General features: G+C 37.7%; 1 protein-coding gene across 2 annotated transcripts in view; it reads right to left on the bottom strand.

Moving 5' to 3' along the window:
* Positions 1–482: 482 nt before the first annotated feature.
* slc27a6 (solute carrier family 27 member 6) overlaps positions 483–27,386 on the bottom strand; it is a 106,117-nt gene continuing 79,213 nt past the window's right edge. For both annotated transcript variants that reach the window (XM_012854119.3, XM_021311493.2), the window contains 5 exons: positions 7,392–7,482; positions 7,099–7,297; positions 5,245–5,342; positions 3,805–3,935; positions 483–2,180 (listed from right to left, as the gene is read on the bottom strand). In XM_012854119.3, coding sequence (XP_012709573.2) covers positions 2,004–2,180; positions 3,805–3,935; positions 5,245–5,342; positions 7,099–7,297; positions 7,392–7,482 — 696 coding nt within the window. In that variant the 3' untranslated portion in view covers positions 483–2,003. The remainder of the gene's footprint in view (positions 2,181–3,804; positions 3,936–5,244; positions 5,343–7,098; positions 7,298–7,391; positions 7,483–27,386) is intronic.

The raw sequence follows: 27,386 nt of genomic DNA, 5'->3' as shown, positions 1-27,386 counted from the left end.
GTTCTGTTAGCTGTGACATCATCCAGGGAAGACAGATCACCCGCTATTACCATATAATGTAGAACACATTCCTGGATCAATGTGTGCTTATGTGCTTTTTTGTCTCTCTTTTTGTGTCTCTGCTGTGTCTTTCTCTTATCCCCAGTCGGTCGAGGCAGATGACCGTTCATACTGAGCCTGGTTCTGCTGGAGGTTTTCCCTTCCCGTTAAAGGGGAGTTTTTCTTTCCACTGTTACTTCATGCTTGCTCAGTATGAAGGATTGCTGCAAAGCCACGGAAAATGCAGACGACTGTCCCTGTGGCTCTACATTTTTTCAGGAGGCGTGAATGCTGCTTGTCAAGACTTCATGCACTCAACTGGGTTCGTTTAGGAAATCATTTTGACCAATCTGTATAATCTGACTTAATCTGTATAATTTGATTGAATTTGACTTTGGAAAGTGCCTTGAGATTACATGTTTCATGAATTTGCGCTATATAAATAAAATTTAATTAAAAATTTAATGAACATATTGCCAGGGACACAAGACAGAAAAACAGAACGATGTCATAGTTCATTACGAAGAAAAGGTTAGCACAGAGATACACACTTTTGAGGAATGGTCTGATTTGGACTGCCTTTGGTATGGATGCAGATCATAGATGTATATGATCAGCTCTTTAAGAAGCTGATACTAGGAGAGAAGAAAAGGTGTTACAGGCAGTTCTGGAGCATCCAGTTATCTGTTAAAGATGTATTAGGCAGGCTGACCGAACATCAGGATTCATCTCATGCTATTTCCTAGCATACAGAGTTCCTGTTGTTGGAACCATTGGATCCTTGAAAGCTTCAGATGTATTATCACTTATCATCATGGGTAATGCTGCCTAATAGGTCTGTGAAGCTTTCTATGTGTCTTTTAAGCCTGAATGTGCCCTGCAGCCTGTCTCTAACACAATACTCAGCTCATAAGGCCAACTATTCTGCCTTCTGGTACCATACTACAACAGGCAGCTACTTGCAAATCAAATAATTTATGCACTCATTACTGGTCCGCATGTGGACTAAATTCCTTCCAAATGAGACCATTTCTTCTGGAAGTGAGTTTAAACTGATAAAACTTAATAAATTAATTAATTGTGGAGTAAATATGGGAAACAGCTTTTAAACAAGGATTTGTTTTGTGGATTGTCATATCCTAGAACAACTCAGAGATTAGTACAGGAACACATTTTTAAAGTCCCTCGCATATACAAAGCAGTGGGATCATATTTTTGTGGGCACACTTAAGAAGGCCACCTAAAATCTAAAATGTGTTTGTGCTCAGATCCCTCAGAGCCAATCACACTGAGGCTTGGAAGACTGAAGAGGGTTTTAGCAGAAATTCTTCACTCCATTGCAGAGGTGATGGATGTTAAAGAGCAGTCGAGGAGCAAGTCTAAACTTTGAATTCTGCTCCCTCTGCCGGTATCTTCCATTTTCTTCTCAACAGTGAAGGTAACAGCAGGTTTCCTTCACCGTCGGACAGACCCCTTCTCCAGTTTGCTTCCAAGAGGTCTGACACTGCATTAGATGCTGAGATGTAGCTTCCAACACAGCAACATCTTTACACAGCCTTCTTCAAAATCCTCAATCTTGTGTAACTTTAACCACAACCTGAACCCACAAACTCATGAAAACCCTGAAAATGTCTTTATGAAAAGATGCTTTGTGATTGTTTTGTTACATCTCTTTAAATAAACAATTAAACCTCTTCCGGCTATAAACATACTTTGTGAATTTTAAGGCTTAAATTCAAAATTCTATAATTTCACAGGTCTTCACAGTGATACATTCAAATTCAGATTTTTTTTGTCAGAGTAATTCATTAGACATAACTGTCCACAAGTATACAGCTCCTCATGTTCTCCTGTCTGCAATCTCTGTCAGTGATCCAGACATAAAATAACGAACAGAAACACATGGCTTGTTTTCATCTGCTGTGGACACTCAATTAAGTTTCTGTAGGGATTACATATGGCTTCTACAGCTTGCGTTCTCCACAGATGATGCTGTTGTATATCAGCTGTGTTAGAGGAATGTAGCTCTTCTGTTGGTAGTCCAACACATAGAGCGGGTCAGAGATAGTTGATGGGTTGAAGCCACTATGCACAAGTTGGAACTTCTGTTGTTTGAAGGTGCTTGTCATTTCCATCACCTCCTGTAGGTATAAACAAACAGAATGACATTTTATCAGAGCAAACAGTTCAATTTATGAAAAAGTTATAGCTGTGCAGTTTTTATATTTTTTGATTTGATGCAGAATATTCAGTTATACTCATGCATAGGACAGAGACACCATCTAAAATTGCTTGTGTGTTTATGTCCAAATTTGGACATAAATATATTGTAATTTTTTTAAACAATTTTTTTGAAAGTCAAGTAACATACATCAGCAACTAAAGTGAAGGAAATACTGTTTTAAAACATAGTTTTGGTAGGTAGCCTCCTGACTGTTGAAGCCAACACATTCATGTTGAGATCCAAAAGAGTAGATTTTCAAGATGCTAAAGGAAATTTCCAAAAGACATTATCATGAGATCTAAAGCAGGCTGTTGCTACTCTTAATATAAAAGTGCATGTCTGTAAAATCAGAAACTAAAATTTTACTCTTCACAAAAGCTTTGACTTGTTTTCCATAAACCAAATACAGCCTTCCAGGAAAAAACCCTAATACCAAGTGTCACGCATGGTGCTGGTTGGTTAGGGATTTTTTTCCTGCAGGGGGACTTGGAAACACACCAATTAAAGAATCCTCCATCCATCAAGCACCCTCTGAATCCATCAGGGGATGTGTGAGGAAAATTTGAGACCATATAGAAAAACATTTAAGCTGAAGCAGAACTGGACTGCGCATTGATGACCTAAAACATGCCAGTTAACCCAAAGAGAACTAGCAGGGGATAAAAATACAAAGAAATCCCTGGTTAGAGTCTTGATCTCATTGAGATGCAGTGGGGTGACTTGAAATGGGCTGAACATGTAAGAAAACATGTCACAGCGTAAGCTTCAATTTACACCGTGTGTGTTTATGTGTACCTTTGCTTTGAAATGGGTGAGTGTTTGTTTTACATATTTTAAACATGTCACTTCTATGTTTATGAAACTAAATTATTGAAGAAACTTTTACATAAATTAACAGGAGATAAACTTAGTGAACTGAAGTAACATGGAAAGCCTGATAAGTACAAACAGAAAATTATTACTAAGAATCATCAATGCTCAAGGTCATTCTTTGCCTTGCAAACTTTTTTTTACAGTGTTTATTAAAATGTACATTCTAGGGTGCTACTTGCTATCCTCTTGTGTACTGCTATATTCATACAATTTCAAAGCACCAAGCACTTCCACCAAAACAGCACTAGATGGTGAAATTCACCTATTCACCAAACATGGAGGGAACAGCTTGACCAGTGTGCAATGGAAGGCAGTGGATTGTCCAAAAATCCTTAAAGAGCAATCATTTTTAATTAGTATCGTTCCTACTTTCACAGCTATTCTGTTTAGATTAATGTCTGATTATGAAACTATTCTGGCAGTAAGGAATAACTTTGTTATGCACTGTTCTGTCCTGAGTTCATCTAAAGAGGTTTCCCAGCAATAATTACTAAATAGATATTCATTCATAAGGTGCTATCATAGTATCTTCTGTCTTTTCTGAGAAATTATGATCAACTGCTGACAGGCAAACTTTTTCACCACCCTTAGTGGTTCTACACAGTCTGGGTATAAACAGAGAGGATCAAGCAGTGATATAAAATTATGTTTAAATATTTTGTTGTTACCTGAAGCCTTACAAACAGTGGACAGGCATACGTTGGAAGATCCCTATTGGCGTGTTCAAATAGTTTCTTCCCATCAAATCTGAGTCCTGGTCTTAAGATCAAGGCAGCCATTCCTGCTCTGCCCTCATGTCCTGTGAATTAGATTGTCTGTTATCTCTTTCATTTTTCAAGAATGAAAGTAAAAGCTTCATGAGTTGACAGGGAGTTTGATCAAAAATACCACTTTTAACAAATTTACATTTTTACATTATGTTTTTTCTGTCACAACATAGCAAACTACAGATGTTCAGTCACCATTAGTCAAGATTTGGTGCGTAAGTTGATTTTCTACACAATTCAGAGGTAATTGCAGAAGTCAGGAAGAAGAACGGTCTGTAAATACTGCATCAAAGAGACATATTTACATTTACAAGGTTTCAAAATATATGAAATGGTTTGTTTTAACCTTCAGCATACATTAAAAAGATGTAAAAAAAATCTAAACATGTTTAAAGCTTTAAACACCTTAGTTATCACTTAGATATATTTTTTACAATTGCATCTATAAACTACTACTGAATTTCTCCTGGTTGGCACAAAATCCGCTTTATCCATATGTAACAGTTTCACAGTTATGGTTGACAATGCTACAGTTTCTCCCTCCCTTAAAGCGTAAAGTCTAGGTGTCATCCTTGATTGCACTTTATCCGTTGAATCTGATATCAGTAACATCACACAGTTTGCATATTGGCATCTTTGTAACATCAACCGTCTCCGTTCATTTCTGACTCACTACCACAGCCATCCTCATAAATACACTTCTCGATTAGACTATTATAATTTCCTCCTGTCAAGTCATTCATAAACTTCATCTTATCCAAAACACATCCGCTCAGCTCATCACTAGAACTGCCTCCATAGAACACACCACCCCTATCCTTAAACATATTCACTGGTTACCCATAAAATAGTGCACTGTCTATAAGGTTCTCCTCCTCAGCTTCAAAGCTTGGCTCCTCCTTACCTCTCAGATGTTTTCTGTTATTCCATACCTGGCTGAGGTATTCACTTTACCTCATTCCTTTTTCTCCTGCCCGTGTGACCACCATTGGGTCAAGTGCTTTCTCCTGCACAGCCCCTCATCTCTGAAACTCTCCCACAGTACATCTGTGATTGACATTCTTTGACTTCCTTTAAATCTTGTCTCAAAACTCACTTTTTCAAACTTGCTCATTTTGTTTAATGTCATTCTCTATTATTCTGACAATTTTATTTGAATTTCTGTTTTATTGTTTATCTCTTTTTGTTGGGTGACCTTGAGTGACTTGAAAGGCTCCTTCAAATAAATTTAATTCTTCTTCTTCTTATTATTATTATTACTACTTGAAAACTGTTACCTCTTATGGTAAGTATGCTCCTACGGGAAATGAAAGGAAAATAATAGCAGAGATGGAACATTACCTGGTACTTCTACTCCATACACATTGACTTCTTGAATAAAATCCACCAGTCCAAGAATTTCTGTCACCTCTGTAGTTGCAACATTTTCACCCTTCCACCTGGTGTTGGAAGAAATTCAATAAGGTCAATTAAAGTTTGAATAAATGATGGTTCATTCTAGAAACAGCTTTTGCATTCTTTTTTGCCGTCTCTAATGATAATTATTTTTTTTTTGAAATTAACTGATATGGAAACAGTTGTGCTCCAAGAAGAAAAAATTAATAAGGACAAAGTGTTTAGTATTTATCATTGTTGTGAGACATCTGTATGATGTGCCTGAAAAACGGGTCTGGCTAACTTCTTAAACCTAAAGGGTCACTGGAGTCGGACACGACACCAGAACTTCAGAATAACTGGAATGTATGGTTCCTTTGGACCAGACACTATCATCCATCCTACAGTAGATCTGACTGCAGTGGAACAGTGTTAAATAAAGGTGGATGTGCACACCGAATAGGGTGATGATGGGTTCATTCAGCCAGGGGCGGTGCTAGTTATTTGGGTGGCGTAAGCACAAATGCTTTGTTGTAACAATTAGGAGTATAATACAGAACTAGGACTTATCCTAAAATTAGCTTCTTTCAGGTGTTTTCATATGTATTTGTTTAATGCAAAACCCCAAAAGACATAAACAAGTCTGACTTTACAGAGGGAACTGACACAGATGATCATAACAAGTTTTGTTTTCCTCAGGAAGATTCATAGGCAGAAATTTATCAAAAACAAAAATTCTCAGTCTGCCATGCTTCTACATATTATTTTAGATTCACAGACTTTAACGCTGCTGTGAAGATAAATCATTTTTAATTAGGATAGATGGAACCGCCTTATTGCTTGAGAAATGAGCATATCAAAAACATTTTTCATGTTTTTGATGTGCTCCAAGAACGTTAGTCTTGATTCAGTAGTGAATACCTACATCATGTGATGCTTTGCTACATTATTTTTTTTATCTACAACCATAAAACCTCCTTTAGTTTTAGATTCCTTCTGTTTGTCACCTTGTCAGCCACTACTGAGAGGCACCATTGCCCACAGCTGCTGTCAGTGCTCCAATCAGGAGCTATTTTTTTTATCTCTAATTAAACCTCTTTTTGCTCAAAGAGGATTAATTTTGTCTCAGTAGTGAATACACTAACTGCACGTGAAATGGTGCTTTGCTGTGTTTTTTTGTCTACAACAGTAAAAAGCTCCAATGGTTCTTTCTGTTCTATTCTTTTCTGTTTCACTCCCTGTCACCCACTACTGAGGGGCATCCACAGCTCCTCTGATCATGCTGAGTAGGAGAGGTGAACAGGAAGTGGGACAGAGAGGAGATGTCTCCCTGACTGATTAAGAAACCAAAGAAACTACTGAAACAGAAAATGGATTAGGATTCAAATTACAGCACAGACAAGGTCCAAAAACCATGAATGTGTGAGGATAGTGCATTAAAATTTTTTTACGGTCGTTTTCCATTCATCAAATCATGACTATGTTTGTTGCCCCTCATACACACCACACACTGCCCTACGCGCAGTGCGTGGTGTGTAGGGTTATGTAGGTCCGTCACTGCATGCAGCTTAACAGCTCAGGACTTTTTGGTGCTTAAAATGATCCCCACTGAATGTTTGGTGGGTGGTTATCTGATCAACTTGGTCAACTATGAATGAATATGCACATACATTGGGTTTTTAAGGGATAATACATGAGGATGACAAATAAAGGCAAGCAAATATTTTTAAACAAAGCAACCACAAAATGTTTTAATTATATTAAATAATTAATTGTTGTTCCCAGTAAAATTAAATGTGTGTCAAACATCTTAAAGTATACCTGAAGGTGTCTCCCACTCTGTCTTTGAAACAGATAAAGCCATCCTTATCTTCGGCCATAAGGTCACCTGTATTAAAATAAGTGTCCCCCTTCACAAACACGTTCTTCATCAGCTTCTTCTCAGTCAGCTGCTTGCTTCCAGCATAGCCGAAGAAGGGGCTAAGGGTGCTGACCTTGGCCAGCAAAAGACCTGTCTCTCCTGAAAAGAACACAAAGTACAACAGAATAGGATATAAATTTAGGCTGACGTAGTTAGCAAAACTGAAGAAAATGGTTTTGAGTTAAAACCTTACCCTTTTTCACTCGCTGACAGAAACCATGCAGATCTTTCACTGTTTCCTCTTTAGTCATGTCATACTTAACAAGATCATACTTGAACAGGAGCTAAAAAGAACACATAAATAAAGACATTGGGTTAAAGCACAGAAATACAGTATTTTCTAAAAATGGCAAAATAACAATCAGCATAAACCAATGATGACTACATATCTCACTTTAAGACATCCGAGTGCACCCTGGTTCAACACAAACACAAAAAGGTGTTGCACCTGTAAGTGCTATGCTGTATGGGATAATTATGGATTTGTGCTTCCTATGATGATGGCAACACCAAAACTATGGCTGCAAATAATTTAAGTAACTAAATGCCACATACTTGTTAAGGTGACCTAAAACACAGCAATTGTGCCTAAGCAGGAACTGTGTCACCTCTAGCCCTCGATATAAATAGGACTTACTTGCATACAATCTGAAACCTTTGCCAGGGTCCAACATCAGTTCACAGACCACAAAGACATAATATTGCTCCTGGAATGTTTTATAGAGAACGAAAAAGACGTTTGTGAAAGTACAACTGATTTCTCTATTCTCACATTAAGTAATGTCTTTGATTATTTTACGTTGAAACACTAATGCTAATAAACCCCATAGGACATTTGGCAGCAGTGGTGAGGAGCAGTGTCCCTTGGAAAATAGCATATATTTTTTAAAAGAAACCATCTGATTGATCTCCCATGTGATAATGCTCGCTTCATCTAGAAATAGGTACTCCACTGGGATGCACCGCGATCCTTTTGGGGGGGGGGGTGGCTTACTTGAAGGTAAAGTTTACACACAGCGCTTTGGGTGGTCATCATGTCTGGAAAAGCGCTATATAAGTTCAGTCCATTTACCATATTACCATTTACACCAAAGATGCACAACAATATCAGTTTAAACTTTGAACTACTTGAGAAAAACTGTGGTCTGCAACATTAAAACATGCATGGCACTACAACTGCAACTTCTGTCAACTTCTTGTGGCACAGTTCCGTGCTGGCTTCAGGAGAAGTATCATCTGTAAAAATTCACCAACACATCATTTACTGTGTAAACCCTGGCAAATTAACGCTCTCCTTTGTACTATTACTCGTGGCAGATTTTTTTTTTCTAATTTCTCTGAGGGATACACCGTGAGTGCATCACTGCAGTGGTTACACATTTGTCAGACTTCCTCTGAAAGCATCCAGCATCCAGACATACATTAAAACACTTAATACAAGATGCTTTGTTGACATGACTGCAATGCAATGTTGCCAAAGTTTATGAACACAAACCTACAAAAAAAACCTTAAATATTCTAAAACCAGTCCCCTCTGGCCTGACAAGTGGATCACAGCCAGGGCCGGGATCCTTTGGGCACGCCCTCGCAAAGGAGTGAGCCGTAGGAGTGCACCCAGACTACTTGAGTCTCGTTTTGAATGTCTTTGTGAGTGGTTTAGTTCTTCGCACCAAACAAAATTAACAAATAAAAACACGTATATTTGTATGTTCTTGGTTACAGCAAAGGTGTCTTTTTCTTTCCTTAAAACCTGCAATGTTCTCCCTGTGTTTGTCGTTGTTCCATCATATCTGCCAAATCTAAACGGCGCTATAGAAATAAAAGTAAGCTTTTGACAATATATGTGCACTAAGATGGCTTACATTTGAAACCATTCTTTGAGGTAACCACTGTGATGGATATATAAAAAAAAAAAACACATTAAAAAAAAGGTTGATTTTTTTGGGGACGAGGGTGTCAGTTGAATTCTGAAAGGTCATCTTTGAAAAATTATAGCAGAGGTGGTCGTGTGCACGTTACAAAAGGTTTGCAAAACATTAGTCTTGCCTGCTTCAGGCTGGACTGGCAGGTGGTCAGTTTTTTTCAACTTCATAAAAATCCTTCGAGCGTAGCTGCAGCTGGCACAGTACGACGTCAGAGTAGTTCAGCCTGATATTTTCATATTAAGGGGGCCAAGGTCAATTCCAAGATGGTGACCTGAGTGGAGGTTGTGTGAGGAGCTCTGAGTCTATAAGTAGTACCACAATAGAGGCGACTAATCCAAATATTGCTGTCACTGTTGATGAACGCAAAAGTGAAGAGTTAATTTTGTTTTTCTTAAATCATTATTGAAAAAAAGGCTGTTAAAACAATACAGTTTTCAATTTAAGTGATATTCTGTAGCTTTTGTGTCTCTGCTCTTGTCTTCTCTAACCCCCAGTCGGTTGAGGCAGATGATCGTTAACACTGAGCCTGGTTCTGCTGGAGTTTTTACTCCCTGTTAAAGGGGAGTTTTTCAAAGCCATTGACAATGCAGATGACTGTCCACTGTGGCTCTACGCTCTTCATGAGGAGTGAATGCTACTTATCAAGACTCGATGCAATCTGCTGGGTTTTCTTAGATGGGGAACATTTTGTCTGTATGATTTGATTTAATTTGACTTTGTAAAGTGCCTTAAGATTACATGTGTTGTGAATTGGCGTTATAAAAATAAAATTTAATTGAATTCTTTCAACAGTGTCCCAGCCACACTAAAGAACTGGTGGAAGACCACTGAAAGTTACATATGCTCTCCCAGTCACTTCCTGATATGACTGAAGAGGAACTTTATAAGAAAAGCTTTTCGTGTTAAAAGAAATTACTTCAAGAGGTGAGACCAATAACTGTTGACTTCTATCCAACTTCACTAGCTAAACATTAATGCAACCTTGCACCAATATTGCAAAAAGAGGGTCAAGAAATGTTAGAGAATGAGCCTCTCTGCTGCAACTCATCTGAAGGCACTTCAAATGATGACATCCTCAAGGCTGTACTGGAACTATCTGGTCAAGTTGCAGCTTTAGTGCAACAGATATCTAAACACGACAGAGGGCATGTCTAATGTCTGTGATCAGCTGAAGGCAGTGGAAATACATGTACAAAACATTTAAAATAAAAAGCATCAAAGCAGATGGTTAAAATTCAGCAAGGAAGTAATGAGACCAAACGCTACACCAGGTGTTGAAACCTACGATTGTACGGCAAGAAGGAAAAATCCATGGAGAATATCAGAGCAGAAATAATTAAGCTCTTTCCTGCACTTGCACCTGAGGACAAAGAAAAGTTTAACTTTCTTATCAACACTGTATTAAAGGTAGGCGCACTCCGGGACAATTTCAATCAACCTGTCATCAGTTAGCCATGCAATATTTCAGAAACGAGATCTGGAAGCTTTCTCAAGACAATGAAATGTAATGCGTATAGTTAGATGAACCTGAAATTCCAACCAGACAGAGTTACAATTCTTTCTAAAATGTTTGAGGAAATGATGAATACTGGCAGCTGCAGGTTTAGGCAGAAGACCTGAAAGTACAGATGGTGACATGAACCGCGCTAGGACAGGAGGAACAGGCAGGATCAGACAGACTAGTAACTTGCAAGCAGTGGTAGACCAGAACCACGGATATGATGACAGGGGCTGACCAGAACAGGCTGAGGAAACACCATAACAGGTAGAGCAAGCAGCAAATTGACACTGGAAGCACACATCAGCAAAGGCTGAACACAAACAGGGAAATAAAGTCCAGCTGGCTGCACAAACAGGAACTGGTAGAAACACAGCAACAGTGCATATGAGGCAAGACAAGAAGTTCTGGCAGGGAAGAGTTGCTTGAGGCAGGTATATGTAGACAGGAAAACAGGTGAGCAGAGTTGACTCTAATTGCAACAGGTGCAGCTGAGAGCTGATTGGAAAATGACTAGTGGCTGAGAGATGTGGAGCATTGAATACAATCTGTAGAGTAGAATGTCCAAAACAAAACAAAAACCCAAACTCGTAACTCAAAACACTTAAAGATAAGAAGATGTTCTTAAAGAATATCTGATACATGCTGACCGGATGGAAAGAAATCGGTAATGGCCATTTGTAAATGCTGCCAGAAAACAAGGAATAAGAGCCAGTTTCAGGGGCCCTTATGCCTACTTTGCAACATTTAGCATTTTGCTAAATAAATTTAATGAAGATATTCTTGAGTCTAAGGTCACCACCCGATTTGGTCCATAATGCGTATGGACCAAATCTGGCAGCTCAAGCAAAATATGTTTTTCACAATCTCTCACTAAAGCTCAATGTTTCAAAGCAAAATACAAGGAATCTATTATCATAAGTGGAGATTTTAATGATGTTCCAGATGGTATTCTGGACTGACACCCTCCAAGATCTACAGCAACATCAAGTTTTAAACTATCTTTTTAAATTCAAATTATCTTCTTATCGATGTGTGAAAATACATGAACCCTGATGTCTCACAGTATACATGAGCTAGTTCTAGCAGGAGCTATCAGTCACACTAGACCTATGGTTAATGTAAACAAGGATTACAATATCTAACAGAAATCGCTCATTCTCATGCTACATTAACAGATCATAAATTTATATATTTGAAATTAAAAGGGACAAAAGGGCAACTAAGTATTAGAGGCTATAGGAAACTTAATAGTATTTTGTAAGATAAAAACAAGGAAAATGTCTCTGGACTGATTAATACCAACTTTAATTTAAAAAGAGATGCATCCAATATAAAAGTGAGAGTTTTTAAAATTAAAAATTCGGGAAACAGCAAAAGAAAAGAAAAGAAAGCAAGACTCTTAAAAGAATGAATTGTATCCAAATTAAATTGAAGCCCCTAATACCTAAAAAGAATTTATCTAAAAGTAAAAGGAAAATTTTAAACAAACTTAGTAGCTTGATATAATATATGTTAACTTGCTCCTCAGCATTCACAAGATCCAAAGCTAAATGATTGGAAGAAGGTGATAGAGACTTTTTGGCACTTATGCTAAGTGACTGAAAAAGAATTTGGGAGAGATAAGTGAAAGCCAAAATAGATTTATGCCCAACATATATTCTGTATTGCCGAGGGTCTGGTAGGTTTCCAGTATTGAGGGCTGTCCTATTTCTTTCTTTTTAATTTTTTATCGTTGTGAGCATTTATTTTTAAATATTTTGTCCAGCCCAGATATTCATGGTCTAACCATTTTTGATAAAGAAATTAAAATGTCTTAACTGGCAGATGACAGTGTGCCACACTGTGTCTCAGTGATAAACCCCAGATACCATATGCACTAAAACCAACTCTGAAATTTTCAGAAGCTTCAGGTCTTTAACTTAATGTTGTCAAAAGTGATATTCTAGTTTTATATGAAACTAATGAATGCCTTATTTTTCTAATATCTGTAGAATAAAACTATCAGCAGATATATATATATATATATATATATATATATATATATATATAGATAGATAGATAGAGATATATATATATATATATATATATATATATATATATATATATATATATATATATATATATATATATATATATATATATATATATATATATAAAGATTACCCATGTATGACATTAAGGGGTGTACTGGCACTCTTATTTTTTCCTCCTAAAACACTGAGTAGATCCAGACCAGTTTGTCTTCCTCACAGATCTAATCCAGACACTATGGTAAAAACTTAGGCCTTGTTTTCTGTCCCTCCAATGACAAATCCAAAGAAGAAAACGCTCTAGTGGTTCTCAACCTTTTTTGAGATGCACAGTGCACGAGAGGAACGATTTAGCACGGGTTGTGAGGACAACACAGGGGATTGTGGGATGCCATTAGAGGTGTCAAAAGTATTCACATCTATTACTCACGTTATAGTATAGATACTGGGGTTTAATAAGACTTCTGTAGATGTAGAAGTATCAACTGAAACTTTTTACTCATGTAAAAATAGAAAACAGCTTCAAAAGTAACCAATTACTTCAAAAGTAATTTAAGTTAAAAAAAAAGTTGCAGCTAAGGACAAAACTTAGACCTCCAACCATATTTCTAAAGGCCATTGCTATAACAGTATAGTATGATGTTAATATAAAAAAAATGGGATTTGCTGTTTCACCTACATATTTGTCCATTGAAAATAAAGCATTTAGAAAATGCATATAAGTTATTCAATACTGAGCATCAATATGGGTTTCATGAAGCAGAAAATCTAATGTCTGGTTGCCTATAAGCACTGGTACAAAAAGTTGAACTTCAGACATATTATCAATAACCTTTTACTTATTATTGGAATGTGAATGAACATTCAAGTATAGCTACATGAATTGATCAGGGCAACAGATGTAAAATAACAAAACTGGACATGAAAATTAGTGCATTACCCTCTAGCTTCACTTTTCTGTAACAGCCAGCTCAAATAAACATCTGAAATCTGCTTTATGTTGTTTGGTTATGGAAGACAAGAGGTTGTTTGGTTGATCAGGCGGATTTATTTCCTGTGTGATAACAAAAGTCCTGAATCACTGCAAACAGCTCACCATGTTTCTCATACAGCCTGGCAATGATCACTATAGCCAGAACTGTATAACTGACCGTGCAAAGAGAAGGGTGGGGGTGCTATTTCCCCATTACACTGATCCATAATGTAAGTGGAATCCTACAAATTAAAGCATGTTACATATGACCATTGAAACAAACCATTTAGACAATGCAAATATGTTAAAGCCTCAATATTGAGCATCAACCTGGGTTTCATGGAGCAGAAACTCTGATGTGTCGTTGCCTATAAGCATTGGTGCAAAAAGTCAAACGTCACAGATAGATTATCAATAACCTTTCACTTGTTATTACTGGAATGTGAATGAACATCCAAGTATAGCTACAGGAGTTGATGAGAGCAACAGATGTAAGATAACAAAACTGGACATGAAAATTAGTGCATCACCCTCTTATAACAATTACCCTTGTATGACTATCTGTATACAGTAAACAGTGATTAATCTAAGTGGTTAATAAAAATAAATAAATCAATATTCCTAAAAATGCTATGTTCTTGTAGGTTTTGTTCTTAGGTTTTTGTTGGGGCGTTTGACAAACAACTTGGTACAGTTGTTTAACTCCAACCACAATCAAAATCACTCTGTTTTGAGTAGCGCCATATATATGATTTTTTTTGACAAGCTAAAATTAAAACAACCTGAAATAAAATGTAAGAAATGAGACTATTTTCAAAATGAAAGGAGTAAAAAGTATAGATAATTGCATGGATATTACTCCACTAAAGTATAAATGACCAAAATTTCTACTTAAGTAAGGTAACAAAGTATTTGTAATTAATTACTTGACACCTCTGGATGCCATCTGCAGGATCTGGACTTGTGGTTTTTGCAGCACAAGTCCAGAGAAGGGCCAGATGCATTGCCACTGATCCCCACCCACCCATGCACTGTTTGCCCCACTACCTTCAGGTAAATGGTTCAGAAGCATCAAATCCAAAATCTCTGTTAATAAGTTTGTTGTCTGTTACATGTTACGATCACACTACTGGTAATGCCTATTTGCATACTTTTATTTATCAGGGAATGTGAAATTGCACATTTCTGTAGAAGGAGCCTTACATTACAGTAATTCACATCATTTGCAAAGAGACTTGTATCAGATAAAAAAACTCTCTGTAAATACTAAGTCTGTGTGTCTGTGTTTTATGTTATTTATGTACATCTTAAGCTGGTGTCTGTCTCAAAAGAAATTTCACCATCATAACACATGATGACAATAAAGATTTTTTTGATTGATAATATATAATGGGGCAGCCTCCCCTATATATTATCCAGCTCCCTTACCGCCCCCATCAAATAAGATGTAGGCTACTTGCACTGATTATTGTTGTTGTTATGATTATTATTGTTTTTGTATTTATCATCAAAAATCTTTTTTAAAAAGCACATAACTGAATGATTTTTAGTTTCACAGGGGGCATCTTTCGTGCTCCATGTTTTATGCATTAACATTGTCTTTTACTCAAAGACTAATTAAAGATGATGACTGATGTTAAAAGTTATAGCTATCACTTTTTCATCAAAATTATGAATTTCTTCAAAAATAATACATCCACATCTAGGATGGTGCAGAATAACAGTATTAACTGTACTGAAAAATAAAAATGCAGTATATAAATATTTGTTTTATAAATTTTGATGGCTCCAACATATATAATTATTTACCTCTAGTTACTATGCCAACGTCAACACAAAAAGATTCTTCACCACTAAGAATGGTAAGTTGAAATCATGTGAGAAGGACCTCAGGCACTGCCAGAAATGGCTTCTTCTCCGTGTTACATTTCTGAGATTCAAGCAGGCCAAAAAAGAAGCAAAATGAGGGTGAACATTGGTCAAGCCTTTGAGCGTTGGTCCCGACTTGAGGAAGCAAAGGGGCTCAGAAGCCATACGGAAGTTGCCGCTTTCCTAACCTGCCATGATAACAAACCGGGCAAATAGTAGCGGGAGTGCCACCTCCAGGGCAGGAGGAGTTAAACTTGTAGCTTTCTCCTTTAAGACTTCAAACTTCAAGACAACATAATTTTCTAAAGTTGCAGAGAAAATTGCTGCGGTGTCAGTTGACATCATGTCAGTGTAACACCGCCTGATGGTGTTGATGTGATCAGAGGCGGGTCGCTAATAATATTGGTAAATGGCTTGTACTTGTATAGCGCTTTAACTAGTCTGATGACCCGAAAGAGTTTTACACAATCAGTCATTCACCCATACACACACATTCACACCCTGACGGTGGTGAGCGCAGCTTCCTGGGGCAGATGGACAACACCAACAACAAAAAATGTCATAGAAATCACAGGGTTAGAACATAATCAGACGAAATACACAAATACAGTAAGTTAATTATTCAACGTATTTGTATTTGTTTCTTACAGAACAGGAAAATAGGATGTATATTTATTAGGGCTTTCAAAATAACGCGTTAATTTCGATTAATTAATAAAAAAAAAAAATAACGGATTAAAAAAAATAACGCATATTAATCAATGTCGTATAGGGTAGTTCACTGCTATTGTTTTCATCCGGGTTTTTCGCGCCTGCACGCCGGACTGGAAGGCAGAAGGCGAACACAGTGGCAGACGCAAACAGAGCAAACGACAAGTTCTCGACGTATTTTTCTTCTTTAAATAACGTATGACAAGATCGTTTTAAGAGTAAGTTGATGGCATCAGATTGCCAGATACCATCCAGATAGCGAGTCTGTGAATGCTGGCCAAACTATTTAGTCCGGCCCGGTGGCCAAATGCATTATCATTATTCAACGGCTGTATCTCCTCGCTGCATCGACCGATCTGCACTAGGTTGTTTGTGAGTCGTGGGCGAGCGCTGCCCAACGCGTTCGTGTGTATCGCCCGGTGGACGGGCGGGGAAAATGCGTGACAGCTTCTGCAGTGACTTGCGGCCGGCGGTGCGCGAAGGCACTTGGCTGCAGGGCCGATCGACGTCGCTTGCGGCTTTAATTATTTAGGCAGAACAATGACCACTGCAAAATTAAATTGTATTTACCGGAGATGAAGTGTAGACTGCAAATTCTGTCGGGGTATGATGGCTCCCACAGTCGATTGGGATTTGTCTGCCTGGGTTCTTTTTCATTGAAAATATCCATTTCTTTCGTCTTTCTTCGTCCTTCGGTAAACAAAACAAACGTACATCCAACAATTTGGGATGCCTCTATGTGCAACCGGGAGCACAACAAGTCGTAGGCATTGTTTACATTTTGAAAATAAACTAACTAAAAGCAGGCTCTAGTAATTTACCCGTTTTGTCACGGTGTTTGGCGAGAACAGTCCTGCTTTTGCCTACCGCCGTAACCCGGAAGTAGCGCGGACGTCACTTTACTGTTGTAAAGTGTTGATATTGAGGGGAGTGTTCATTTATTTTCATTGTGTCCCCTACGTTACTGTGTGCCACATATGCCACAACAACACATGTTAAAACGTCTGAAGGCATGAAATGTGAATAAAAGAGTTTTTGAACTTTAATGTATCTAATGCTGATTATTCATTGAATCATTTGAATTTAAATATTTAAAATACTTTCACAGCAAAAATTATATGCAATTAATTTAGATTAATTAATTACAGAGTATGTAATTAATTTGATTATTTTTTTAATTGATTGACAGCCCTAATATTTATTCAAATATAATATTTTTACTTTAAACACAGACTCTAATGAAATGTTTTCTTTAGCAATAAAGAAAGGTGTACCTTTTCTTGGTCAGCCAGTACAGATTGAAAATAATTTGATACAGCAGATTAATTATTTATACACATATGGTGTAACATGGCTAATAGGCTGCCATTAATTATCTGTGTACCCTGAATACATCCATAACACAACGTATTATATGCAAAGTCTGGGATGGGAAGATAGGGCCATGTATGGAGTGTTCAGTAACCTGCTGCAGCCATGCTGATGTGCAGTACAGTCACTGGCCTGGCTGACTCTAGTTGCACTGACCTAGGCCCCTCCAAAAAAGGTTGGTTAATTTTGTGGACTGGGTGAATCTTTTATAAACTTTCTTTACTCCGCCCATATTTCTCCTTTCTTTTGAGCATCTTTGCTAATTTTACCCTCTCTTGTTTCTTTATTTACTCCATTTTTCAAGTTGGGAGGGGCCCCTCTATTTTTTTTTCACCGCTTAATTTATCTTCTTTATTATAGACAAAGACAAATAAAACAGACTGACATCTGCACAAACACAAAGAATATTCCACAAAAGAGAATATAGCAAACACCATTACAGAATAACTAAGTTACATTATGGATCTTGCCATATAGGGTCAATCAATACTAGACTAAGATGCAGCAATGTGCATTCTGCCTTATGTTTGTAGTTAGTTTTAGATTATTTACATATCAATGAAACTCAACTAAGGATTTGTAAAAGTTAGAGGGGCCCAGACTTATGCATGGGAAATTTCCCTAACAGGAGCATTAGATGGATTATGAAGGAAAAACTTTTATCATTAGATTTAAACCTGACAATAACATCGTTAGGCCTAATTTTAATAGTGTGCTTCTATTCATTGACAAATTTCTACATGTCCCCCCAAACCCAGAAGAGAGAGGACAACTGAATAACAAATGCATTACAGTCTTAACAACAGAAAAGCTGCAGTTTTCATCCAAATCTCTAACGTCTTTTGTCAGGAGTTAGATCGGTTTGGGGTACACCTCCAAATGTGGGGAATAATCTTACAGTTGGTGTCACAACAATTAAAGAAGTTGGACTCAATCAAATGTAAAATGTGAATAGTCCTCTGTTTTTGTCACATGTACATGTAATGGCACATTGGTCCGTACACTGAGGATCATAAAATGCATGTAGAGCATCTAAAAAACTGGCCTAAAGGCAGGTGTGCTGATTTCTAAGGTGGAGCCAATCACACATCTCCTTAAATAGCTGGATAAAGTTTCACTTAATAGTATATTGGAATTTGAACTATGTGATGCCAGTGTTGACACTGCTGGAGGACATCACCCATGGAAGAATGTGTAAGGAGCGCATTTTCAGAGACCCTACTGACCAGCGGGCACATGATGATGAGTGGCTTATTAGCTGCTTTAGATTGCCCAGGGCAATTACTTTTGTTCTAGACCCAGTGTTACAGATGGCAACTAGGAGGAACAGTGCATTATCTGAGCTGTTTTAAGCTTTAATTCCACTGGAACCAGAGCTTTTCAGTAGGAGCTGACTGAAAAGCCTGCAGTATGGGTAGGCTGCATTCATGTTGTTCAGATAGCCTACATAAAATGTCCCTGAACAATGACTCATTTGCAGTGAGGAGCCAATTTCCAAATGTAATTAGAGCTAAGACCACATTCATATTGCCATAATGCTGTCCAACTCAGGATTGCGCTATACTATCATAATAATTATAATTATTCATATTGTGTTAGGAACCAAATATGAGCAGGCTTGGTGAGAGATGGCTGGGTTCTAGGGAATTTTTTATCCAAAATTGTAACTATCGATTATTTTTTCGTACACCTGGATTTATCAAGGTAACGTACACATCTAAGCAAAGTTTTATACATCTGAAGGTTTTTGGGTGCCGCTAGTTTCAAAAAATCTTGCCACTGCTTTTTAGTATGAAACTTTTAGTACGAAAACTGTGCCTCCGTGTATGCATGAGGCACATGGGCATTGCAGAAAAGAAAATACAAAAGGACTGGAAGAATAAAAAGGTATTAAAATATAATGGATTTTGGAAATATGTAATTCAAATTGGTTTCTATGGAGAGAATGTCTGCTTGTCAGACAAAACAACAGAATAGTTTTAAAAAACATTAAATACTTAAAATACATCACGTAGTGGCGTAGGAGGTATGGGCATTGTGTAGCAACCTGGGACTGCTGTGGACTTCCATGGCAGGTTACAAACTCGCACTCACATCAACACAAACATATTTCTTATGCTTGTTGTGCAATCGCCATCCGGGATAAAGACTGGGTTGAAAGCCACATAAAACATGATACTTTTACAGGCACTCAGGGACTGCCTCTCACAGCAGGTATGCAACCCCATGCCATGCTACAATCACTCTCTTTTGCCAGCTGCCCTAGCAGCATTGGGGAGAACACTCTCCACAGGCTAGATCGAAGCTCAATCTGCAGCCTATTTTCTGCTTAACCAGATAAAGAATCGGTCTGAGAAAAAACAAGCCTTGTGTTTTTTTCTCAGCTGTTGCAGGAAAGCTGAGTATGCTGCAGCCTCCAGAGAATGAACACAGCCACACCAGGAAAGGCCGTTTGGAGGTCTGACACTGGAAAAGCCGCACAGAAAGCCCATGCTGCGACCCCGCTTCACAGCCAGAACACACCTTTTCCCCGGAGCAGTGTACAACTCGCCCAGCCAGGCCTGGCTTCCCAGATGACGGCTGTTACCCCCTTTTGAGCTAGATGCCTGCTCGTTGCAGAGATAACCAGCTTTACCTTGGAGCAGGGATTCCCAAAGTGTGGTGCGCAAGCTGCCATTAGGGGGTGCGCGCTGCAGCTGAGACATCTATTGTTGTTGTAGATTTAACCTCCAACTAAAAATGACGAGGCGAGACGGTTATTTCCATTTTTGCTGAACTTTAGTGAATGACGGTGAAAATAAAAAGGGAAAAACATACAGCGTGAACCAGTGGGCTCGATTCGACCGCACGCACATACAACAGCACGTAAAGTTACGTTGTTCTTTTGTTTACTTCCTGCTCCCAGAGCATCATGGGTAATGAAGTCTACCTCAATGCAACTCCAAATCAAACTAGAATCGTTCAACTTCTGAAGAAGTTGAAGAAGGCGCCCGCCTGGTGGTGGGCGTGACCGTCAAAGGCAAAGCTTCCGAGTTCCTTGGTCGTAGGCTTTCATCGCTTGGGGATTTTAAATCAAACCTTCTGAGTGAAAAGGATTTGTCTTCATCAAAACCTGCCGACCAGGAAAACTTTGCGTCTGCAGAGCTGCAAACTGCGTACTTCGATCTGAGACGCAGCTAATGACCTAATTGGCGACAGCCGACAGTCAAAGTTTGCCATTCATTTTCTACGGTAGTCCTAAACCACTACTGACATAATACACTTCTTGGCCACAAGCGTCATTTTGGGGGCATTGTTTCCACTTCTTTTCGTAGAGCCGTTTTTAATAGAAAGAAGAAAAGGCAAAAACGGTCCAAACAAAAGGTCATAACGTTTACATTTGTAACCTCTGCCTTACATAAACACTAGAATTAAATCTTAATAAATAAAAGTATGGACAATTATTTCAGTAACTCAATTCAGTAAGTGAAATACACTATATACAGGAGTTGGACAATGAAACTGAAACACCTCTCATTTTAATGTGGGAGGTTTCATGGCTAAATTGGACCAGCCTGGTGGCCAATCATCATTAATTGCACATTTAACCAATAAGAGCAGAGTGTGAAGGTCCAATTAGCAGGGTAAGAGCACAGTTTTGCTCAAAATATTGCAATGCACACAACATTATGGGTGACATGGGTGAGTTCAAAGGAGGACAAATTGTTGGCGCACATCTTGCTGGATGTGTCAAAACTTTCTTCAATTGAATAAAAACAAAACTGAAGTAATAATATTTGGACCAATAGAGGAGAGATCAAAAGTTAGCACACAGCTTCAGTCGCTTCAGCTAGAAACCACTGATCAGGCTTGAAACCTTGGTGTAGTGATGGACTCAGACCTGAACCTCCAAAAGCATTTACAGACAGTGACAAGGTCGGCTTTCTATCACCTGAAGAATATTTCCAGGATTAAAGGACTGGTGTCTCAGCAGGATCTGGAAAAACTAATCCATGCGTTTATATTTAGTAGAATTGATTACTGCAACGGTGTTTTCACAGGTTTGTCTAAAAAGTGGATCAGACAGGTGCAGCTGATCCAGAACGCTGCTGCCCGCGTCCTCACTAAGACTAAAAAAAGTAGAGAACATGAACCCAGTTCTAAAGTCCTTACACTGGCTCCCTGTATCTCAGAGAATAGACTTTAAAATACTTCTGTTAGTCTATAAATCCCTAAATGGCTTAGCACCTAAATACATTACAGACTTGTTATCAGTGTATGAACCCTCCAGACCACTAAGGTCTTCTGGCTCCAGCCTACTCTGCATACCTAGAACCAGAACTAAACATGGAGAAGCAGCATTTAGTTCCTATGCTCCACTTATCTGGAACATACTTCCAGAAAACTGTAAAAGTGCGGAAAGCCTGAGTTCTTTTGAATCAAGATTAAAAACACATTTGTTTACAATTGCCTTTGACTGTTCTAGTTAAACTGTTTTACTGTTTTTAATGTTCTTCTTTGTTTCTACATTCTATCTGTACTTGCTTTTATTCTATTTTCTATCTACATTTTATTATTATTATTCCTACTTGCATTTATTTTGCTATATTTTAATCATGTAAAGCACTTTGTATTGTCTCTGTACTGAATTGTGCTATATAAATAAATTTCCCTTGCCTTGCCTTGCATCTGTGACCAAGACAGCAAGTGTTTGTGATGTATCAAGAGCCACGGTGTCCAGGGTAATGTCAGCATATCACCAAGAAGGATGAACCACATTCAACATGATTAACTGTGGACGCACGAGGAAGCTGTCTGAAAGGGATGTTCGGGTGCTAACCCGGATTGTATCCAAAAAACATAAAACCACATAACTCTACTTATAACTAACTTTCTGAAATATAAACTAAAGGTCACCAATCAGTTCTAAAACATCTTTAGATGAACTCTTGTTGAGCCCTGGAGTATGGAGGACCAAGTCTTCCATATTTAAAAATAAATACAGAAATAAATAAATAATTTAATGTTTTCTTAAAACTTCGAACCACATCCAACAGGATTAACTGTGGACACATGAGGAAGCTGTCTGAAAGGGATGTTCGGGTGCTAACCCGGATTGTATCCAAAAAACATAAAACCACATAACTCTACTTATAACTAACTTTATGAAATATAAACTAAAGGTCACCAATCAGTTCTAAAACATCTTTAGATGAACTCTTGTTGAGCCCTGGAGTATGGAGGACCAAGTTTTCCATATTTAAAAATAAATACAGAAATAAATAAAGAATTTAATGTTTTCTTAAAACTTCTGAATACAAAATTAAATAAATTAAACAAATTCTTTTCTCATCATTCATTTATATCAATTGTTCAAGTTATTTAATTGTTACTTGTAAAAAAAAAAAAAAAAAAAAAAAAAAAAAAATTTGAGGCCCCCCCATTACACCAGAGGGCCCAAGCGGCCCCTTAGCACGCCTATAGCTTTGACCGGCCCTGGCTGGCTCTCTGCTGCATGGAAAAATCCCAACAACTACAGCTCAATTTGGGGAGGGTTTGGGGTTGTTGCCGGTCTGAGGTGATTTGCAAAAAATCTATAAATCGTACACCAATGAGGGCTACATTTCCTGAATCCAGACAAAAAGACCTACATTTTGATGTATAATTTGTCTACGTAGAGTGAAAATTGAGCGAGTAGGCTGAAGTTGTTCGGTCTTTTTTACATAACTTTGACTTTGGGGTTGTTGCCGGTCTGAGGTGATTTGCGAAAAATCTATAAATCGTACACCAATGATGGTTACATTTTCCTGAATCCAGACAGAAATACCTACGTTTTGATGTATAATTTGTGCACGTAGATCGAAAATTGAGCGAGTATGCTAAAGTTGTTTGTTGTTTTTTAGACAATTTTGTCACCACGGTAGGTGAAAATGGCGTGATGAAAAAAATCTATAAGTCCTACACCAATGAGGTTTACATTTTCTGAATCCAGACAAAAAGACCTACGTTTTGATGTATAATTTGTCTACGTAGAGTGAAAATTGAGCGAGTAGGCTGAAGTTGTTCGGTCTTTTTCGCATAAGTTTCACTTTGGGGTTGTTGCCAGTCTGAGGTGATTTGAAAGAAATCTAAAAGACCTACACCAATGAGGGTTACATTTCCTGAATCCAGACAGAAATACCTACGTGTTGATGTATATTTTGTGCACGTAGAGTGAAAATTGAGCGAGTAGTTTGGTGTTTTTTGGAGAATTTTGTCACCATGGTAACTAAAAATGGAGTGATGAGAAAACGATAAAAGATATGCACATTCCGTTTTCACTTCTGAATAGTTCAAAGATATATCTACAAACTGGAAGCTAAACGATGTTCGTAGGTGAAAGCATGACGACACAGTAGAGGGTTGAAAAAGACAATTTTTCGGTGGTTTTTTGCGAATTTTGTTCCAACCGTAAGTCGAAATGGCAAAAAGCCCTGATCGCGGCGTCGAGACGAACGTTTCGATATATAGTATGTGGGGGTAGACCCTACGGTTCGGGCTGTATTAACGGTGACGGAATATTAATAAACAATAATAATAATAATAATAATAACTAGAAACGTTCAACTTCTGAAGAAGTTGAAGAAGGCGCCCGCCTGGTGGTGCGCGTAACCGTCAAAGGCAAAGCTTCCGAGTTCCTTGGTCGTAGGCTTTTATCGCTTGGGGATTTTAAATCAAATCTTCTGAGTGTGAAAAGGATTTGTCTTCGTCAAAACCAGCCGACAGGAGAAGGTCTGCATCCAAGCAGCATGGAAAATTGGTGTTATTAAAACATGATTAAATACTTCAATGTAGCATGAAAAAATGAAATATGTGAATAAAAATGATAAAGGCATTACAAACTACTAAAGGAAGTACAAACTCTGTGAAGCAGAAGTTGGTGAGACCTTCCTATAGCTACTTCCGGTTAGCAACATGTTAAGCGTTAGCTGCTAACATGGTTGTGTGCAGTATCACCGGGTGATTGTACTCTGTTAGTTTTGTCCAAATCCTGTACTGGGAAGTTCCTCAAAAAGGGTGCCAATACTTAATGTCACCAAAGCTCACCAAAGGCCATGTGTCAAATCGGCCTCCTTTAGCAACTAAGCCTCCCCAAAAAAAACAGTCGACAGGAGAAGGTCTGCATCCAAGCAGCATGGAAAATTGGTGTTATTAAAACATGATTAAATACTTCAATGTAACATGAAAAAATGAAATATGTGAATAAAAATGTTAAAGGCATTACAAACTACTAAAGGAAGTACAAACTCTGTGAAGCAGAAGTTGGTGAGACCTTCCTAGAGCTACTTCCGGTTAGCAACATGCTAAGCGTTAGCCGCTAACATGGTTGTGTCCATAGACATAATATAAGAGTAGACCCCGCATTGACTGTCGCTGCGCAGGAATTACGGGCGCCACCTTGGGGCGGTCGACTTGATACCTAATCCTGCTGATTCAAGCTGACACACTAATGATGCCTCAGCACTGTGCGGCTCAATTTTGTTTAAATCGAGGGATTATTTATGTCAGGGCTCGAGGGATAACTTTTCACAAGCAAGATGAAAAGACATTGTTTATATTTTTGATCAGAATGTAAGTTTTCTAATACTAGGAGATACAAAGTTGTTGTTAGACATTAGTGAATAAACAGCATATATATATATATATATATATATATATATATATATATATATATATATATATATATATATATATATATATATATATATATAGTGAACCCTCGCTATATTGCGGTTCACCTTTCACGGTCTTGTTGCTTCACGGATTTGCATTGATGAGCCGTTCATTACAGTTCTCATCAGGTGGCGTGTCGGTTTATAAGAATCTTTTTTGAAAAAAAGAGTGACAACTACCGATAAAAATGTCGTCTTCTCCCGAAAAAAAAAACTCACCTGCACCGCGGGCTTTAGAAGAAAAAAACGCTACAGACCGGAGTCACGGATGCAGCGCCTCAGTCAAAAGAGCAGTGAAATACACACGAGTCACTATTTGTCCTACTGTACTTTGTATTTTTTTATAATAATTTTTAATTTTCTCCCGTTCTAATCCAATGACTCGGGTCGCGGTGGGCCACGCTGATCTCCGCAATTTGAAGCCTTCAGTTCGTATTGATTAAAATTATTTCACATCTTATTTGTAAATAATAATTAAAAAAAAAACGTTTATGTAGTACTTTCATTTGTTAAACAAATGCTTGGGCCGGTAAAAAGGTTTTGTTCTATGGTTTCAATATACTATAGTGTATTTAATTGTATATAATAATTGTAAAAAAAATAAAGGTTACTACTTTACAGATTTCGCCCATCACGGGTTCTTTTTGGGAAGTATATGTACATATGTACATGTACAAATGTGTTTGTTTATATAGCAATAAAAAAATTATAAAAAATGTGTGCGTGGCTGTGTTTTGAAACATACATACATCATGTCAGAATATTCTATTACTTTTAACCCCACTAAGATTATTTAAACGCACTGGACCATTTGTTATAATAGCTATAGTTTTAAAGTTTTAAGCTAAACAAATGTGAAAATTAGTTCAACATTAAACGAGTTATAGTTGATTAAAATTGATTCTGCACCTGGTTAACACATTAGACTGAGCGGAGTTGTCGACTGCCCCAAGATGGCGCCCCTAAATCTCGTCAGCGCCTATAGGCGAGAGCGGTCGATGCGGGGTCTACTCTTTATATATGTCTATGGTTGTGTCCAGTATCACCGGGTGATTGTACTCTGTTAGTTTGTTCCAAATCCTGTACTGTGAAGTTCCTCAAAAAGGGTGCCAATACTTAATGTCACCAAAGCTCACCAAAGGCCATGTGTCAGATGCTGACACCCCACTCACAGAAAAAACTCAGTTAAATAGACGGAATGGTTAGTGCTTGGTTTGTGCACATTTGTGCCGTTAAAATTAGCGTTTGTGCTGTTTTGGTTTTGAAGATATTAAAGAATATTTGTTAAGTTCATCTAGAGTTCACCATCCCATCATTTTGCTTTGAATCCAACCAAGCTGGTCAACTTCTTTAGTGCTTCGTTTGTGCAGGTTTGTGCCGTTAAAATTAGCGTTTATGCTGCTTTGGTTTCGCAGATAATATAAGTTTTAATTCCGGCCGGTGACGTCACCACAGGTCGCCGCTGCAAAATGAGTGGTCAACTTCTTTAGTGCTGTGTTTGTGCATCTTTGTGCCGTTAAAATTAACGTTTGTGCTACTATGGTTTCGGAGATATTATGAATTTTAATGTTGTTATACTTTATAGGCTGACCAGTGTGATTTATTTTTTGCAGTTTTTCTGTTATTGATTTTAGTTTGGGTATGTTTTCTGCGTTATATAAGCCTGTATACTTTAATTGCCCTTTTGTTAGGTGCAGACACCCCCAAATCTCCCTATTGTAGAGCAATAAAGGTTTGCTATTCTAATTAATTCAGAGGAGTAATGAACTATGACTACTAAGATCAACTATAACCAAGTTATTGTTTGAAAATGTTATAAACATTATACTCTCAAAGAAGAATAAACCCTTCTGATTAGGAAAAATAGACTTTATGAAAATAGTTGAACATTCTAATAAATGAAATGCCTTTTTTGGCAATGTCACTTGACATTGCTATCTAAAGTAAAGTTCTTTAAATGAGACAAAATAAATCGCAATATCTATTCAGGAATAAAGTACAAAACAATATAACACACATTTTACAATAGCAGCTAAAACAACTTGCATGATAAAAGAAAAATATAAAATTAATAACTGCTTTCTTGAGAAAAGTGTTGAGACCAAAAGGTAGATCTG

Source organism: Fundulus heteroclitus, unplaced genomic scaffold (genome assembly GCF_011125445.2).
Source record: "Fundulus heteroclitus isolate FHET01 unplaced genomic scaffold, MU-UCD_Fhet_4.1 scaffold_107, whole genome shotgun sequence".
NCBI classification, from domain to species: Eukaryota; Metazoa; Chordata; class Actinopteri; order Cyprinodontiformes; family Fundulidae; genus Fundulus; species Fundulus heteroclitus.
Note: the sequence above shows the minus strand (reverse complement) of the source record. Positions and strands in the feature narration are given on the sequence as shown.